The sequence below is a fragment of the Microcaecilia unicolor genome, chromosome 3 (assembly GCF_901765095.1).
Source record: "Microcaecilia unicolor chromosome 3, aMicUni1.1, whole genome shotgun sequence".
Lineage (NCBI taxonomy): Eukaryota > Metazoa > Chordata > Amphibia > Gymnophiona > Siphonopidae > Microcaecilia > Microcaecilia unicolor.
In genome coordinates this window covers 122,250,714-122,269,872 of record NC_044033.1, presented here as the reverse complement: position 1 = coordinate 122,269,872, position 19,159 = coordinate 122,250,714, and the positions used below count along the sequence as shown (strand labels likewise).

General features: G+C 43.5%; 1 protein-coding gene across 2 annotated transcripts in view; it reads right to left on the bottom strand.

The window, feature by feature from the left end:
• LOC115465679 (serine palmitoyltransferase 3-like) overlaps positions 1 to 19,159 on the bottom strand; it is a 247,587-nt gene that overhangs the window by 153,437 nt on the left and 74,991 nt on the right. For both annotated transcript variants that reach the window (XM_030196336.1, XM_030196337.1), the window contains exon 2: positions 14,625 to 14,816. In XM_030196336.1, coding sequence (XP_030052196.1) covers positions 14,625 to 14,816 — 192 coding nt within the window. The remainder of the gene's footprint in view (positions 1 to 14,624; positions 14,817 to 19,159) is intronic.

Sequence of the window (19,159 nt, the reverse complement as noted above, 5' to 3'; positions counted from 1 at the left end):
CTTAACTCCGTTTCCAGGGCTTCCTTTCCATATATTTCTTTACTTTCCTCCTTTCTTCTTCATTTCTTGCCCTACATCCATAAGTAAAAGCTGGGTCCCTCCTCCGTGGAATTGACTGGAGGAGATATAACGTGGATCCAGCTTTTGCCTATTTTCTCCATCCATGTGCAGTTTTTTTTCTCCTCTCTTCCCTTTCCCTCATCTCCATCCATGTACATCTTCTTCCTTTTTCTCTCCTCCCCTCCATCCATGTCCAGTATTTCTCCTCTCTCTTCCCTCCCTTGTATTCATATACAGCAATAATTCTCTCTCCCCTCTATCCAGACTCCTCTATCTCCATTTCCAGCATTTCTCCTCTCTCCCCTGCCCTCCCCTCCCATCCATGTGCATCTCCTTCCCGTCTTCCCTCCATCCATGTCCAGCATGTCTCCTCTCTCCCCTGCCCTCCCCTCCCATGTCCAGCAATTCTCCTCTATCCCCTGTCCTCCCCTGCCATCCATGTCCAGCGATTCTCCTCTCTCCCCTTCCCTCCTATCCATGTCCAATGATTCTCCTCTCTCCCCTGCCCTCTCCCTCCATCCATGTCCAGCGAATCTCTCTTCACTGACCTCCCCTCCCATCCATGTGCAGCGATTCTCCTCTGTCCCCTGTCCTCCCCTGCCATCCATGTCGTGATTCTCCTCTCCCCTGCCCTCCCCTTCCATCCACGTCCAGCGATTCTCCTCTCTCCCCTGCCCTCCCCTCTCATCCATGTGCAGCGATTCTCCTCTGCCCCCTGTCCTCCCCTGCCATCCATGTCCAGTGATTCTCCTCTCCCCTGCCCTCCCCTTCCATCCATGTCCAGCGATTCTCCTCTTTCCCCTGCCCTCCCCTCCATGTTCAGTGATTCTCCTCTCTCCCCTGCCTACCCCTCCCATCCATGTCCAGTGATTCTCCTCTACCCCCTTGTCCTTCCTCTGCCATCCATGTCCAGCGATTCTCCTCTACCCCCTGTCCTTCCTCTGCCATCCATGTCCAGCGATTCTCCTCTCTCCTCCCTTCCCATCCATGTCCAGCAATTCTCTCTTCCCTGCCCTCCCCTCCCATCCATGTCCAGCATGTCTCCTCTGCCCTCCCCTCCTATCCATGTCCAGCAATTCTCTCTTCCCTGCCTTCCCCTCAAATCCATGTCCAGCGATTCTCCTTTCTCCCCTGCCCTCCATGTCCAGCAATTCTCCTCCCTCTGTCCCCTCCATGTCCAGCAATTCATTCAAACCCCAGCTCCCCGACTTTCCTTGAAATCTTTAATTTACCCGAAGTCGCGGTGAACCGGCAGTAAAAACAGCTGGCAGGCAGGCAAGCTTGCCTCCTCGTCGCTTCCCTTCCCTCTCAGCATGTCCCGCCCTCGCAGAAAGGAAATTACATCAGAGGAAGGTGGGATGCGCCGAGAGGGAAGGGAAGCGACGAGGAGGCAAGCCTGCCTGCCAGCCAGCTGGTTTTACTGCCGGTTCGCCATGACTTCAGGTAAATTAAAGATTTCAAGGAAAGTTGGTGAGCTGAGGGAGGGAGGGGTGAAGCTGAACGAGGGCGGGAGGGGGGAGCACGGGTGCACGAATAGAAGGGAGGGGACAGGTGAGCCGGGCCTCACAAAAAAGGTGCCGGTACACCGTACCAGCGCGTATCGGCACCAAAAAAGCAGTTGCTACCAAGTATTACATACTTGAAGCATTTGCTTAAAACTTTGATGGTTTTTAATTCGTTTATCTAGACCTTACACATACATGATATTGCTTTTTAAACCCAAAGGCAAAACCTAAGGGTGGTTGAACAATTAGATATAAACTGTTTCTGTTTCGGACTACTTTGGGTTCTACTGATCTGTACATCTGTTTTCTGGAATTTTGGAAGATGGAAAAGAAGAATTAAAAAATTTTTGGGGTTGTACTCTGTTGAAGTTGTTGCTTACTTTTGCACTGGATGTATGGATGCCTGTTCTGGTATGTGCATGTGATAATGTTTGAATAACTCTCTATAATTATGGCTATGAGTTCTGAACATGCGACATCATTAAAGGACAGACTTTTAAATGCCCAGCTGGGTATATATGCTAATCTCAACATTATTAAATATTTCAGACATATCCATCGACTTGTTCCCACAATGTTATTATCATCCAGAAAGACAAGGTAAGAGTTTTCAGTTTTGGCACAGTATAAATCATCGCAAGAACACAAATCAGAAAACTAAATGGACTATAGTGCTGTCCACTGGTTAAGTTTCAACACATGAATGTTCTGCATGAAACCAAATACTTTTTTATTAAACATGCTCAAAACAGAAAAATCCATTTGTGTATTTAAAATGTAAACCTTTACAAAAGAGATGAAGTGAAGATGTGATTCCATGTTCCCCAGTGAAAGGAGAGTTTAATTTTACTTCTATTTAATTTCAATATATTCCATCTTAATAACACCAAGCTTCCCAAGGCAGATTACAACAGTTAACATGAACCCATCAGGAAACAGGATATTGTCACAGAACTTTGGCCATGTATTACTGTATTGTGTAGAACAGTGTAGAAAAATGATCAGAAAATACAGAGTTTATTATTGTTTCTACAACTACAATAATTTTTAATACTGTTTTAGAGGGTCTTTTACTAAGGTGTGCTGGCATCAGCACACCTTAGTAAAAGACCCCCTTAGTGATATTTCATAATATATATCTTTGTATGGGAAGCTTTCATATAAAAAAGCTGTCAAATAAAAAAAAAAAACTCATAGGCAGTCATAAGCATTTGCTATTATTTTTATATAGAAATATCTTTGCCATATAAGCAAAAATAAAGTCATATTGCGTAGCACTGAAATCCACAATACAGCATTGCAAATAAAGCAAGTTCTGGAGCGCTACTACTACTATTTAGCATTTCTGTAGCGCTACAAGGCGTACGCAGCGCTGCACAAACATAGAAGAAAGACAGTCCCGCTCAAAGAGCTTACAATCTAATAGACAAAATATAAAGTAAGCAAATCAAATCAATTAATGTGTACAGGAAGGAGGAGAGGAGGGTAGGTGGAGGCGGGTGGTTACAAGTGGTTACGAGTCAAAAGCAATGTTAAAGAGGTGGGCTTTCAGTCTAGATTTAAAGGTGGCCAAGGATGGGGCAAGACATAGGGGCTCAGGAAGTTTATTCCAGACGTAGGGTGCAGTAAGACAGAAGGCGCGAAGTCTGGAGTTGGCAGTAGTGGAGAAGGGAACAGATAAGAAGGATTTATCCATGGAGTGGAGTGCACGGGAAGGGGTGTAGGGAAGGACGAGTGTGGAGAGATACTGGGGAGCAGCAGAGTGAGTACATTTATAGGTTAGTACATTTTGAATATAACCCTCCCCCCTTCATAGAACCCTTGAAAATTCTCCAAACCCCTTACATCCCCCCCCCCCCCCCCCGATCCCTTCCTAACAGAGGGAATGGAAAACCTACAAGGTTTAATAAAACAATATAAACCTCACAAATTTACTATTGTTTTAAATAGGTATTGCTATTGCTTTGTTCTGACCAATATAGCGGCAAGGTCCATCCACTGTTTTCAGCCCACATAATGGACCAAATAGGCTCATGCTGTCTCCTGTCATTAAACCTCCTTGGCTTTGAGTGGCTGCACAGTTTTGTTCAAAGCACAGCTCATTAATGCTCTCTATCTTCACCTGATGTTAGATGGGCATAACCCCATTAGTCTGGACTGATCCTTTGAAAATGTAGTGGAAGTAAATTTTAAGTTCCTTCTATTCAAAATTGAACAGAGTTCACAGCTCTCTGGCTCCTCCATGGCTCCAAAGGGGCTTGGCATACCCCTCTGGACATGCCCCTTAAGGTACCTGCTTCCAGCCACATGCTGAAGTGGCTGGTTTAAGTAGAAAGAGGAGGCACTCAGATGATGTCAGATGCTGCCCTTTTTCAAGTTTATTACAAAACTTCATATTATTATTATTAGTTATTGCAGTTGTATCCCACATTTTCCCACCTATTTGCAGGCTCAATGTGGCTTACAAAAACCTGTAATGGCTTCACCATTTCAGGGAGCAGAAATACATTTGGTGGTACAGAGATATAATAATAATAAGGCTAGCTGTCGATCTACTCAAGCAGTTATAGAAAGAGAACGATCAAAGTGAGGGAGGGGTGTTGATGAGTTGTAGTTAGTTATGGATTCTCGTGGTAAGCCTTGGTAAATAGATACGTTTTCAATGATTTGCGAAAGTTTGTTATTTCTTTAATTGTTTTCAAGTTGTTTGGAAGAGTGTTCCACATCTGCGTGCTCTTGTAGGAAAAGCTAGACGCATGTGTGTATTTTAGTCCTTTGCAGCTGGGGAAATGTAGATTAAGGTAAGTACGGGCCGTTCTTTTGGCATTTCTGGGTGGGAGGTCCACGAGGTCAAGCATGTAAGATGGGGCGTCTCTGTGAATGATTTTATGAACAATCGTGCAGATTTTGAATGTGATCCATTCTTTGAGTGGGAGCCAGTGTAATTTCTCTCTTAGGGGTTTTGCACTTTCATATTTTGTCCTTCCAAATAAAAGTCTGGCTGCGGTATTTTGGGCAGTTCGAAGTTTCTTAATAATCTGTTCTTTACAGCCAGGGTAAAGTGCATTACAGTAGTCCAGGAGACTTAGAGGCATATTTTCAAAGCACTTAGCCTTCCAAAGTTCCATAGAAACCTATGGAACTTTGGAAGGCTAAGTGCTTTGAAAATATGCCTCTTAGTACCATTGATTGTACCAGGTTTCAAAAAATGGCCCTTGGGAAATAAGGTTTTACTTTTTTGAGTTTCCACATGGAATGGAACAATTTCTTTGTTGTATTCTTCACATGGTTTTCAAGTGTGAGATTTCGATCAATGGTAACTCCAAGAATTTTCAGAGTGTTAGAGATGGGAAGGGAGAGGTTTGCGGTGGTTATGGTGGAGAATGTACTTGTGTTGTGAGGTAAGTATAAGGCATTATGTTTTTTCTGCGTTGAGTTTTAGCTGAAATGCGTCCGCCCAGGAGTGCAAGATCTGGAAGCTTTGGTTAATCTCGTTGGTGATTTCTTTTAGATCACATTATGTTTCTCCTAGAATAGTCAACATATTGATACTTCTGTTGTCACGAATCCATCTACCCAGATCCCACCTGGACCTTCTATGATTCAAGCCTTTAATGCATGTATTCTTGAAGATCTTAAAACCATTGAATGAACCAAGAAACCACGTTTTTAAAATCTCACCAAAAGTGAAGAACTAGCAGTTGAATCCTTGGCACAGAATTACAACATCGTGATTAAGCCAGCGGACAAGGGCAGCGACATCATACTTCAAAATAGGGAAGATTACATTAAGGAAATACAGTCCCAACTCGATGATCGAAGATATTATACTCCCTTATCATCAGATCCTGGTCCAGGACTTCAAGAGGAAATTAAAGAAATTGTGGAATTTCTTTCAAAGCAGGATCTTTCACACTCAAAGGATGTTAGTTTTTACAAGTTCGCACTCCCACACCTACTATATATATATATATATATAAGATCCATTTTAGAACAGTTGTCAGTTTTTCCTGATTTTTTTTCTTAGACTCTACATACCACTCATTCCATCTTATGTGAGGGATTCCTCACAGATGATTCATCTACTTCAAGATTTCGATACCGACCTCAATGACACAATCTTGGCCAACCTCGACATAGATTCTTTGTAAACTAATGTACCACAACTTGAGGTCTTTGCTATCATAGAAGAGACACTCAGAACAGACACATATAAATGTATACCAAATTGTTTGATTCTTACCCTGACCAGTACTGCACTTACAAACAACTATTTTTGTTTTCAAGGAGCTATTTTCCAACAATAAAAGGGACTGCAATGGAGGCCTCCATAGCCCCCGATCTAGCCAATTTATATGTAGCACATTTTGAAGAACTCTTTCTACGTGATCATCCATTCAAAGACCATATCCTCCTCTTCAAACGCTACATTGATGATATTTTTATTTTATGGAAAGGAGAACAAACACAAAGATTTTCATGGATAGATAAATGCACAAGACCCCAATTTGAAGTTCAAAATGAATTTTGACCACAAGCAGGTTTTTTAGATCTAATGATCATCAAAGATAAAAACACATTCAAGACCACTCTTTATAGGAAACCAACAGATCACAATACTCTGTAACACTACAATAGCCATCACCACCATGCCCTCAAATCTAACCTACCTCTGTGCCAGTTTTTAAGATTAAGGAGAACATGCACGAGTGAGGATTAGTTTCATCGACAATCAAGGATCATGACTAGAAGATTTCAGAGAAGGGGTTATCCTTCACAACAGATTCAATATGAATATTTTAGAGCCAGATGTGAAAATTCAATCTGGATATTGAAGAGCCCGATGTGAAGATCGAGTGGAACTTTTGAAACCAAAACCAGAGACCACCACCAGACTTTGTCTGTACCCACAGATTCTCACATCTCTCTGGGAAAATTCAGAGACTTGCGGGTTGTGTACCTCTATCAGCAGGAGATAGAGAGAACCTCCGAGGTTTGCTATATGTGGACCTGTGCAGCCAAGTAAACCTCAGTATGAACGATACCAAAGCAGTGGAATGGAAACAATAGAAAACTCTCCTGACATTGTCATATGCCCAACATACTTCCACCACTTCCAAATTTATTTGTTTTTATTATTTCATCAAACGAAAGAACATTCAGAACAACGAAACCCGAAAAAACTAACCAAACAAAACAAAAAAGCAGACAGTAAATCCAGGGGGGGAGGGCCATCACCGACGAGCCAAACACCGCATCATGCCAAGCTGCCACATCCACCCGATAATGACGAGTGAACGTATGGACTGAAGCCCACATAGCAGCTTTGCAGATATCTTCCAGAGAAACCAAACGGGACTCCTGAGCTTGTGTAGAAGGAGCACGAATTTGCGCAGGGGCTTTCTTGCCAAATGCCACATAGGCTGAAGTGATGGCCTCTTGCACCCAATGGGCCTTAGAAGCCATATGACCCTTCTTACTGCCTCCAAAAAGGACAAAGAGATGGTCAGAAAGACGAAATTCATTCGTCACCTCCAAATACCTGAGAAGAGCCCATCTCACATCGAGGCAGCGGAGAGCCCGGAATTGCTCGGGGTAATCTTCCCGGCGAAAAGTCAGCAAATGCAGAGACTGCCTCAAATGGAAACAAGAAAGCACCTTGGGCAAAAACGAAGGAATTGTTCTAATCAATACCCCCGCCTCCGTAAAATGCAGGAAGGGGTCTCTGCAAGAAAGAGCCTGCAACTCTGAAATTCTCCGAGACGAAGTAATGGCTACTAGGAAAATCGCCTTTAAGGTAAGATCCTTAACCATAATCCCCGATAAGGGTTCAAAAGGAGGACGCTGAAGCACTTTGAGAACTAGATTAAGGTTCCAGGATGGCAGAACCTTAATCTAGTGCGGAGGACATGCGGAGAACGCAACCGATTTACGCCCCTCTGAAAACGAACCAGATCCGGGTGGGAGGCGATTGATGCCCCCTGAAGCCGGCCTCTAAAGCATGCCAGAGCTGCCACCTGCACCTTAAGAGAACTCAACGAGAGTGATTTCTGTACACCCTCCTGAAGAAACGCAAGGATAACAGATCCCGATCTGCTGACAATCCCGAACTCGCACACCACGAATCGAAGGTATGCCACACACTAGCATAAGCTATCGAGGTGGATCTTTTCCAAGCCTGAAGCATCGTAGTGGTAACTGCGTCCGGATACCCTTTCCTTCTCAACTTCGCCCTTTCAAGGGCCAGGCTGTAAGACCAAAGGGGGAGGGATCCTCCATCATGACTGGTCCCTGCAGCAAGAGACCGTCATGTGCCTGGAGCCGGAGAGTACGATCGAACAGGAGCCTGACCGTATCTGCATACCAGGGACATCTGGACTAACCAGGGCCACCAGGATCACTCAACCGGGATGACTGGCAATGCGAGTCAGTAACCTGCCCACCATAGGCCATGGGGGAAAGGCATAGAGCAGGCCCCTGGGCCAAGATTGTAGAAGAGCATTGATGCCTTTCCGAGCCCAGCTCTCTTCCCCTGCTGAAGAAACGGGGAACCTTCGCATTGAATGCGGTGGCCATTAAGTCCATCACCGGCATCCCCCAACGAGCAGCTATCTGATCGAAGGCCAGTGTCCACTCCCCCGGCTCCAACTGGTGGCGACTGAGAAAGTCTGCTTGCACACATTCTGTAACCCCGCTATATGAGCCACCGTCAAAAGAGAGAGATGAGCCTTTGCCCAACGGCAGATTAGGGCCACCTCGCGCGCTAGTGGTGCGCTCCTGGTGCCCCCCCCCCCCCCGACGGTTCACGTAGGCGACTGCCGTCGCATAGTCCGAGAGAACTCGAACTAGGCAACCACAGAGAAGAGACAGAAACTCCCGAAGGGCCAGACGAATCACCCACAACTCCAAGTGGTTGATGGACCAAGACACCTCCGTCGAGGTCCAAATGCCCTGGGCCGTCTGTTGGAGGCAATGATCCCCCTATCCTGACAGTGCTGCATCCGTGGTCACGATCTTCCATTCCGGGGTTTGCAGAGGAATGCCTGACACCAGATTCTTTTGAATGAACCACCAGTGCATGATTGTGTGCAGACAGGTTGAACATGGCACCCGAACCTCGTAATCCTCTGAGAGAGGAGACCAACGGCTCAGAAGGTGCCACTGCAGGGGACACATGTGGCCCACTTTACGACGTCCAAGGTGGAGGCCATGGAACCCAGAACTTGTACATAGTCCCAAGCCCGCGGGTTCAGAGTTTGGAACAGAGCTCACAACTGACCCTGCAACCACTGTGCTCGAGCTGAAGGAAGAGAAACTATCCCTGTTCAGGTATCGAAGCACACTCCCAAGTATTCCAGCATCTGGGAGGGCATAAGGCTGCACTTTGGGAAATTGATCACTCAACCAAGCGACTGAAGCAACCCGACCACTCTGTCGGTTGCCCGTCAACTCTCCTCGAAAGAAGCCGCCCGCACAAGCCAGTCTAAATAAGGATGGACTTGAATCCCTTCCTTTCTGAGATAGGCTGCCACTACGACAAGGACCTTGGAAAAAGTCCGAGGTGCTGTGGCTAGGCTGAAGGGCATCGCTTTGAATTGAAAACGACGACCGAGCACTGCAAAGCGAAGAAAATGCATGTGGGGAGGCCAAATTGGAATGTGTAAATAGACCTCTTTGAGATCGAGAGACATCAAAAACTCCCCTGGCTGTACCACTGCGATCACCGAGCGGAGGGTTTCCATGCGGAAATGCAGAACCCGTAAGGACCTGTTGACGCACTTGAGATCTAGGACGTGTCACCAAGAACCAACCTTTTTTGGCCCCACAAAATAAATGGAGTATCGACCGCACCCTCTTTCTGCTGGGGGTACAGGCTGGACGGCTCCCAGTCATTGTAAGTTGAGGAGGGTGTGACAAACTGCCCGAACCTTGGCGGGAGATTTGCAAGGAGATTCAAGAAACGAGTCTACTATCCGACAAGTCAATTCCAACTTGTAGCCGTCTCTGATAACCTCAAAGACCCATCCATCGGATGTTACCCTGGTCCACTCCACCAGGAATAGGGACAGCCTGTCCTCAATAACCGGCTGGAGATGGACCAGGGCCCCATCACTGGGCGGACCTGGCTGCGGGCTGGTTTCTGTTACCGGAAAGGAAGGCCCGCCTGTCACCTCAAAAGGGCTGAGGTCTATGAGAAGACCTTGCTTTCTGAAAAGAGGCCCTACGACCTGGACGGTAACGACATGTATCCCTAAACTTAGGTCTAGGTCCCGCCGGTCGCACAAATTTGGACCTGTCCTCCGGGAGGCGCTGGCCCTTAGTCACAGAGGTCCTTCACGATCTGTTCTAGGACGGTCCCAAACAAAAGCTTTCCCCTAAAAGGAAGCCTTGCCAGCCATGACTTAGAGGCCACGTCTGCAGCCCAATGTCGCAACCACAGCCAGTGACGCGCAGTGATCGCTAGGGAAACCTCCTTCGCCGAAACCCTCAAAAGATCATAAAGAAGATCCAAAAGGAGGGCTAAACCGGACTCTAAGGCCAGCAAAACAGTCACAAGGTCCTCTTGAGAGGAGGCTTTCTGTACCCACAATAAGCATGCCCGCGCCACATAGGAGCCACAAACTGAAGCTTGCAGGGAAAGGGCCGGTAATTCAAAGGACAGCTTCAAGCAAGTCTCCAACTTACAAACCTGAAGGTCCTTGAGCGCCGTGCCACCCTCTACAGGGAAAGTGGTTTTGTTAGTGACAGCTGTAGGAACATTCAGCAAGTGTAAGTCAGCTGCACGCAGTGCGTAAAGACGCAACATAGCTCTAGCAACCTTAAGCCCACTGTTCGGCGTATCCCACTGCACCGAAATAAGGATTTTCATGGCCTCATGAAAGGAACGAGGTGGGCATTTGGTGCCAGACATAATAGAGGGCACCGGACCTGTTCCCCCTGACGATTCAGGGGGTGAAATGGCCAAAACCTCAAAAGCCCTAATAATCAGGGAAGGAAGATCTTTCCCTGTGAAAAAGCCGCGCAGCCGTCGGGTCATCCCCATCCTCAGAAGGCAGGGTGACCTCATCTACCAAATCCAATGATTCTGAAGGAGAGCCCGGAGACAAAACCGGCCATCTGTGTCAAGATAGCGCTGGAGACGTTTTGGCAGGAATGACTGAGAGGCTGCAGCAACTGAAGTTTGCTGAGGAAGAGACGGGGCTGCCTGAAGAGAAGCTCCTGACTTCTTCAGAAGGCACTGTGCATTAATAAAACAAAATCCAGGGAAAAAGGAACTGAAAGGGACTCCCCTGCTCCCTCTAAATTGCTTTCCTCCATCGGAGCCTGTGCCACAGAAGCGCACTGTGCCTCCTCTCAACCGCCACGTGCAGAGCTGGTCGCGCCTGAGAGGAATAAATGGCGCCTGCCAACATGCGCTACACTAACTGTCCCGAGGAAACCACCAAAACTATCCCCTGCACTTCTCGACCTCACCAGACGCCTGAGGGAACCCCTGTCGCGTTGAACACCCGCTGTGGGCTGACGGCGGCATGACTCACACTCCTCCGACGCTGCTCTCCGGCCCCCACATTGGGAGCAGCGCTTAGCCGCCTCAGAAGGCACTGACATGCTCCACAAACGCCAGCCTCTCAAACAGACTTAGCAGCCCATCTAACTCCTCCGTATGATTAAACAAAAACAAAGTCTCTTAAAGAGACGCTTACCTTTTTTTTTTTTTTTTAACTCAGGAGAGAAAGGCGACACTCGATCAGGCCCACAGGAACTCTTTATACCATCCCTAATCCTATTTTGCTTAGAGACTTATAACGGATATATTTAGCTGCAAAACGAGATAAGCGGTGTTTATAAGATCTTTCCTTACAGACGCATTACTTTTCCCTCGATTCTCCTACCATACATACCACGTAAACATTGTACCCCGACAGCATTTTAATTACTACAAATCCTTCTATAAATAGAATAACGTACAAGATAGTACATAATTGATACGTGGAATATAACCTATAACAAAAAACAAACAGTTCTTGAGGAAGATCGGAAATATCTACCTTCACAGTTTAAAAATATATTTTCTCTTTTTGTTATATAGATTTTTGCCAAACCGTGCACACAGCCTTTTTAAAGGTAGAGTGTTATCACATAAAGGTGTGTTTAATTGAATATCCTCCAAGGATTGACACTACCAGATAATACATACATGGTGTAACAGGTAAATTTTAAAATGAAATTAACATCTCTGTTTTGTCTTAATATGAATTGTAAATGACAGTTCCATACAACATTTTTAGTCTTATAAAGACCATTAATCAGCATTATAAATATATAGAGAATTATTAGGATCTTTAAGTACATGGATTAAGCTTTTAAAGATAAAAATTTCTTGTTATAATTTTTATGTAATAATATTTGCTATAATTTTTATGTAATAATAGGAGTTTCATCGATAGATATAAATTTAGAGATGAGTAATTGGTAATTTGTTGCTAGTTTTTTTAGAATATGTACTCTGTTAGTTCATCCTCTGTTGTGAGTACACTGTCTTCAGCTAGTTCTTTAAAATATACTGAAAGAAAGCATTGTACCAATTATTGTAGTACATTTGTTTTTGTTTTTAACTGTATATTTATCAATCTTTGTTTATAGTTTAAGATGTTAAAATTAACATGTTTTAAATTAAATTTAATGTGTTTTATTTAGACTCCTGACGCAGGCCAGTTGGGCCGAAACACAGCTGTGTCGAGTCATATCACCCTAATAAATTCATTTATTTTTTTCATTTTTCTTGTGTCTCCCTTTTTTTTTTTTTTTTTTGTTCTTTATAATTTATTCATATTTTTGCTCGTGTAGCAGTTTTTCCCTGGGTAGTTTTTTTTATTTTTTTTATTTTTTTATTATTTTTTACTCATTTTTTTACTTTTAGTTTTCATCCTTTGTTTGTTTTTTTCTTTCCTTTTTTTCTGTTTTTTGCGTCATCTTCGCTGTTTTTGATTACCACCAGGTGTACACCAGAAGCTACAAACAGCCACTCAACCCCCGACTGTGCTATACTTTGCTCAAAGGACACCAGTAGCCAGATCAAACCAGAGCTGCGCAAAGATGTCCCTCCACCTGCTAGATAGAGAGAATACTGAGGTTTACTTGGCTGCATAGGTACACATATAGCAAACCTCGGAGGTTCTCTCTATCTCCACCTGCTGGTAGAGGGACACAACCCACAAGTCTCTGGATTGATCTGTGGGACGCTATGGAATCAAGATTTAGATCAAACTTATGACAAGATATCTAACACTGTTGACAGAATTAAAATTTGGGCATCTGTTAAAACTGAATACATGCAAGACTACGGTTCTTTGGTTCAGCAGCTCCTTGGAGGATATTCAGCTATTATTCCTCTCCGACAAAATGACTCAGTGGAGTCACACCCCTAGAGCATTGGGGGTTGCTTTCAATTCCTCATTATCAATGGGGCCTCAAATTAAGTTTTTTTTTTTTGTTTTTTTTAATAAGCTTCAACAGCTTAAAATAACACGCTCCTAATTTTATGAAGGCCATTTTGTATTAGTTCAGAGTCTGATACTATCCTAATTAGACTACTGTAACACTATCTATTCTGGAATAAAGTTATAATTGTTACAAAGCACTGCTGCTAGATTGATTGATCAAAGTAGTATGGACAGGGTCACTCTGCTCCTCTTGCAGCTTCATTGGCTCCCTGTTCAAGAATGAAAGCTTAAGTTAGCATGATTTGTATTTAAAGACTTTGCAAGGATTGGTTCCAGTTCATTTTACTTTATTGATTATTACCTCATCCTCTAGATAGTTTCCGTGTGTCAGATTGCCGTCTGCTTGCTTTCACTATAATTAAGGGTTTGCATTTCAAGAAGTTTTGGATGGCTCTCTTTTCAAGCAGTCCAGTTTTGGAATGGCTTGCCTCTATTAACCACCACCCTTCCTACTTTCTATTTTAAAAACGTCAAGACGACTTATTACAAAACTTTTTTGGTCAGCAAAATGAAATATAATGAAGCAGATCATACAGATTTATACAATCTATATTTTGTAATTCCCAAAGATGATGGCTAGTTTTTTGTTAACCATTTTGGAGCCTTTTAGGGATGAGCAGTCAAATTATACCTGGATTAGATTTGATCAAATACTCCTCAAACTTATATCAATACCCAGCAGATATTTAGATGCTGAGTTTTGGATGTTTGCATCAATGTCCATAGCATGATGCACTTATTTTGCCAATCTGAAGTTCAAGGCATTTGAAGTTTGTTTTTTTTGCAGCTATCTCACAGAAAGAGATAACTAGTGAGGAGTCTGCGAAGCCCAGCTGAGGACCTAAGAAATAAGGGATGGAGAAGAGATACTAGAGATGCTGCTTTAAGTCTGAGGACATTAAAACTTTACTTGCAATCTGAGAAACTTACTCATTTATTTTCTATTTTGCTTTTATCCTACCTAAACTATAATAATATTATGGGAATCACCAATAAAGGTGTTTTACTTAAACAATATCCTTGGTACCCCCCCCCCCCCGGTCTCTTGAATTTTTGCTTTATTTCACTTCAGTTTAGCCCCAACGTTTTGACTTTCCTATCCACCTTATTGGACTGGTATTTTCTTCCCCCCATATTTTATAGTGTCAGCTGCATTTTTTTTCTTTTTATGTAGAACCTTCAGGGCACGCCCTCACCCCCTCGTGAGAGATCCCCTACATACACACGTACATTCCAGGAATTAACATCTACAATCAACTACGTCTGTAAGGTAGCAGATCTGTTAGTTAAAACATGCTCCTTCCCCATTTAATTAACGTGTAGTAACACTCTTTCCTCAACAATCATTTTCTTCCAATATCAAAAGGGGTTCATTACAATGGAATCCAGAATGGGAGGGGACAAGGCTTTCACATGGTCCTTATTCTACAATAAGTCCATCCTCACTGAGCAATATTACAAACTTCACTGCCCCAGTTAGCCAACATGAAAGGATGATCCTACAGAAATCAATCATTGCAGCAAATGCGGTCTTATAAAGCACATTCATACTTACTTTCTGCTCTTCTCTCTCTATAGCCATGTGGCATTTCTCGAGTCTCCAGGCTCTCAAGAAATCTCGCAGGTAGCCAAAGAGTGTCACCACTCCAAAACCCAGGTAAGTAAGGACAGCAACATACAATGGTGCTTGTTCAAAAGTTTCATTAAATGATCTCTTGTACAGACTTCCATTTGGTGCTCCATTTTGCTGGAAAATACACAGAAGTTTTTAAAATTAAAATATGTCTACTGCAAGGGAATATATATATGCAACCTAATTAATCAAATAAGACCACAGGCATGCTGGACTGTTAGTATTACTTCATTTGGACAATTTTTATTTATTTTTTTGAGACTTTAATACCACCTAATTTGAAAACAAGTCTAGGCAGTTTACACTAAAATTAAATAAACAAGCAACTAGAAAAAAAAAACAGAACACCAACACAATACAGGAAAGATCATACACACCAAGTCATACAATCAACCCTAAAAAAATCATATATGTTAATTTCATTCAGGTCTGTCTCCTGTCTAATTGGCTTCCAAATTGAAATATGTTTTTAGAGTTTTCTTTTAAAGTATCAAGTTATGTACCTGCTGAAGTGAAAGACACAGAATGATCCACAGGGACAGCCCCCCCCCCCCCCCCCAAAAAAAAAAAAAAAAAAAAATTAGCCCCATAACATACATGTATATTATACACACAATCTGAAACATCAAAATTTTCTTTGTTAATTCGACTGTGAAAACTGACAATTATACAGGTTTCTTATTGGCTGCTCTTTGTAATGCCAAGTAATATGTTACTATGGGTAAAGCAAGATTAAGGCATTGGAAAACTAGAAACAAAAAAAAATGGGGGGGACCTTTGTACAAAGCAAAAGCATCATACAAACAACAAAGGTGATACACAAAGGTCCCAAATCAATGGTGCGGTGCAAAGTTTTATTGATAAGGTATAAACGATTCGGCCATTAGGCCTGCCTCAGGAGTCAGTACCAGAAAAATACACAAAGGTCTAATTCTGTGTAACGACAATAAATAACTGCACAAATATCTCTCATCAAGAGACACTGCCAATACCAGAAAAATACACAAAGGTCTAATCTGCTTGATGGTTCAGCTGCTTTGCACCGCTTTTCACAGGTAGTGTCTTTTGATGAGCGATATTTGTGCAGTTATTTATTGCCATTACACAGGATTAGACCTTTGTGTATTTTTCTGGTATTGACTCCTGAGGCAGGCCTTACGGCCGAAATATGACTTGTGTTGAGTCGAAGTAAATGCCTTACCGGGCCAACGTGGCATCCCGGACAAATCCCGGCCCGGGTCAGGAAGTGCCAATGTTCCCCCAGCTGACTCTGTGCCAAATGACTGGGCACGCTGTGTCCCTTCCACTACTACTACTTATTTCTATTGCGCTACACCCTTTGAATTCAGGGCCCAGCTCTCTGTGCAGCATCGACTCTGCATGTGCACTGGTCCAGTGCCCACTTCAACCTCCGTTGGCCTAGTGACGTCAGGGCTGACATCAGACACCGTTGCCCTTATCTGGGTAGCTCTCACTCAGCCCAGAGCCGCAGCTACTGCTCATCTTCCTAGCGCCTGGCTCTGTGGGTTTCCATTTTGGCTCTCTTTGCTGCCTATTTGCCCTGGTACAAATAAGTACCTGAATATACTATGTAAACTACTTTGAATGTAGTTGCAAAAAACACAGAAAGGCAGTAAATCAAGTCCCATTTCCCTTTCGACCCTGCCTAGACCTGGATACCGCCTTGTTCGCTACCTGCCTTCGACGCTGCCTGGACACCGCCTTGTTCGCTGCCTGCCTTCGACCCTGCCTGGACACCGCCTTGTTTGCTGCCTACTTGCCTTTTGACCCTGCCTGGACACCACCTTGTTCACTGCCTGCCTTCGACCCTGCCTGGACACCGCCTTGTTCGCGGCCTACCTTCGACTCTGCCTGGATCTGGACAACCACCGCCTTGTTCGCTGTGATTGCACTCAGAGACTTCCAAGTCTCTCAGCTGAGTGAAGCATGGCCAAAAAAGACTTTTTATTATTGCGAGGGGGGAAAGATGGCCAAAATGGGCGGGTTTTTTTTTTAATAGGTGTCCTCAACTGCACCTCTGCTGGATCGAGCCGCATCGGAGGGGGGTGAGCAGCGCGGTGTCTTCGGGCGGCACAGGGAGGCGTATTTGGCATGCGCAGAGCAGCCAGCAAAACGCTTGGTTGCTCTGCGAATGCACAACCGGCCGATTGTTTAACAATGGAATAGAGAATGCAAGTGAGCTACAACAAGCAGCTCAATTGCATTCCTATTCCTTGATGTATGCCCGTTCCTTACCGATTCGCTAAGGGAATCGGTAAGAGAAGGGCTCTAACGATTGATTAGTGCATCTAGCCCTCAGTCTAGTCCATAGTCCTTCCCGCAATAGAAAGTGTCCTCAGAAGATGTGCTGGTAGAAGGAATGCACAGGATCCCCCATGCAAGTTTTGGCCAGCACTTGTTTTTCCAAACAATTAGCATATCATCATCTGCATCATTCAAATATAAATAACTGTCCAATTTATTAACAGCCTTCAAGGAGGCATTGTTCTATTAAAGACACTCATAAGGGGGAAAGGGAAATGGAACTTGATATGCCGCCTTTCTATGGTTTTTGCAATTACATTCAAAGTGGTTTACATAGTATATATAGGTATTTATTTGAACCTGGGGCAAAAAACTACTAACATCCATTTTCATTCTTTGAGGGGTGGGGGGGGGGGGGGGGGGACTCTTCCACAGATGTGACGCTTTCTGGGAATATGGATTGTGGAGAAATCTGAGTTGTTGAAGAACTCAAGCCTTCCATTTCGATCTGGTTTTGGTACAACTTTCTCAAAGATTCGGTTGCCTGTGTTTTTTTAAATCATCTAGGAAGAAAATTGGATTGTCTTTCAGATGTGGGTGTTGAAGAGAACCCAACATTGTAGTAGATGAACAGAAAAATAAGTGTCAATTAAGTGCTGGAAATGCTCCTTGATGCCAGCAACAATGGATGAATCTGTTGCAATAACAGTAAGATGCTTTAGCCACTGAGCATGATGGAAGGACGCTGCAGATGGTAGGAGACTTTACAGATGCTGTTCCATCTAGCTAACAGCCTGTTTAAGGCTAGTCTCAAGCTTTTAGAGAAAGACACAGGGACAAAGTTTGTCCCCGCCCCATGAGTGCTGTCCCCATCCCATCCCCTACATGCTGTGAATTCCTGCAACTGGTTAATAGGAGCAGGCCAGATCATAAAAATGTCATTAATAAAACAGATCACTCAATGGCAATTATTACCACAGGACTTCCAAAACTAACATTCTCTAAGTGATATTCCATGGAAAAATAAGTGTGATTTAAATCTGCAAAGCTCAGAGGTGACATTCGCAGGCTAATGAATTGTAAGCAGCAAGAATTACAATTGGTTTTAGAAATATTTCATATTACAAAATGTATAAAAATTTAAATATTTTTATATATATTCAATATATTTCAACAATACTCATAGATTTACTGTGTCAGTCAGGCAGGGACTAATTGTCCAACATGATCACGTTTCGCTGAAGCTGTTTCAAAGACCATCCCCTACAAGAGGAAAACTGTATACAAAGCGCATATTAAAGTACATAATACAGCCTCCATATCCAAATGAATATCAAATCCTTTACCATATAATAACAAGCACCATCTTAGCTCACTGTCACTTGCATTGCTCCTGCCAAGATGGCGCCAGCGTTCCTACACTATTTATATTACTTCCTCCTAATGACTTTATCACTTTTATACTCCATCCATCCCCTGGGTTAAACCAATGACATCCACTCTATCTCCTTATTGAAACCAAATGGAGTCACTGAATTCAATCTGAAGGTCATATGCAGTGCCCTATAATTTTAAAATTGTATCACATGAGCCTCCCTCCTTCCCCTCAATTACCTGATCAACTATCCTCCATTTAAGCTCTGATACTGTATGTGCTTGAGACCCCCAATGTTAAAACCATATGTTTTGAGTCACTACATAAATCCCGTATAGTGACTCAAAACATACAGGCACTACTTCAACCCTATTCTAATTAGGTCTGGGATATTTATGCCAGTGGTTAGAAAAATCCATGGACTGCAAACTTCCTGCTCTCCACAGTGCTGCCCATGTACCTCTTTTCTAATCTTCTTTTTATGTTTTATAAACCGCTTAGTTGCCTAGGTGTATGCCCTTTGGTGGAATATCAAGTGTGTAAAAATAAACAAACATCCCAGTGTATCTGAGAAAAGAAGCATACAACATAAGGTCTGAAGCTTCTCCACACCAGCAACCGGCTCATGAGGCAGCAGAAAAGGCCAGGACAAGAGAAATCACAGCTTAGTATTACGTTTGCTGGCATTTTTTTTAGCTTTACAAGATTGAAGGTTCTAGAAAACTGGTTCAAAGCAGGTCCCCCTTGTACATGAGAAAAACAGTTAGAAAAAAGGCGCTAAGTGTACTATATCCTTCTCAGTCCAATGAGCTCATAC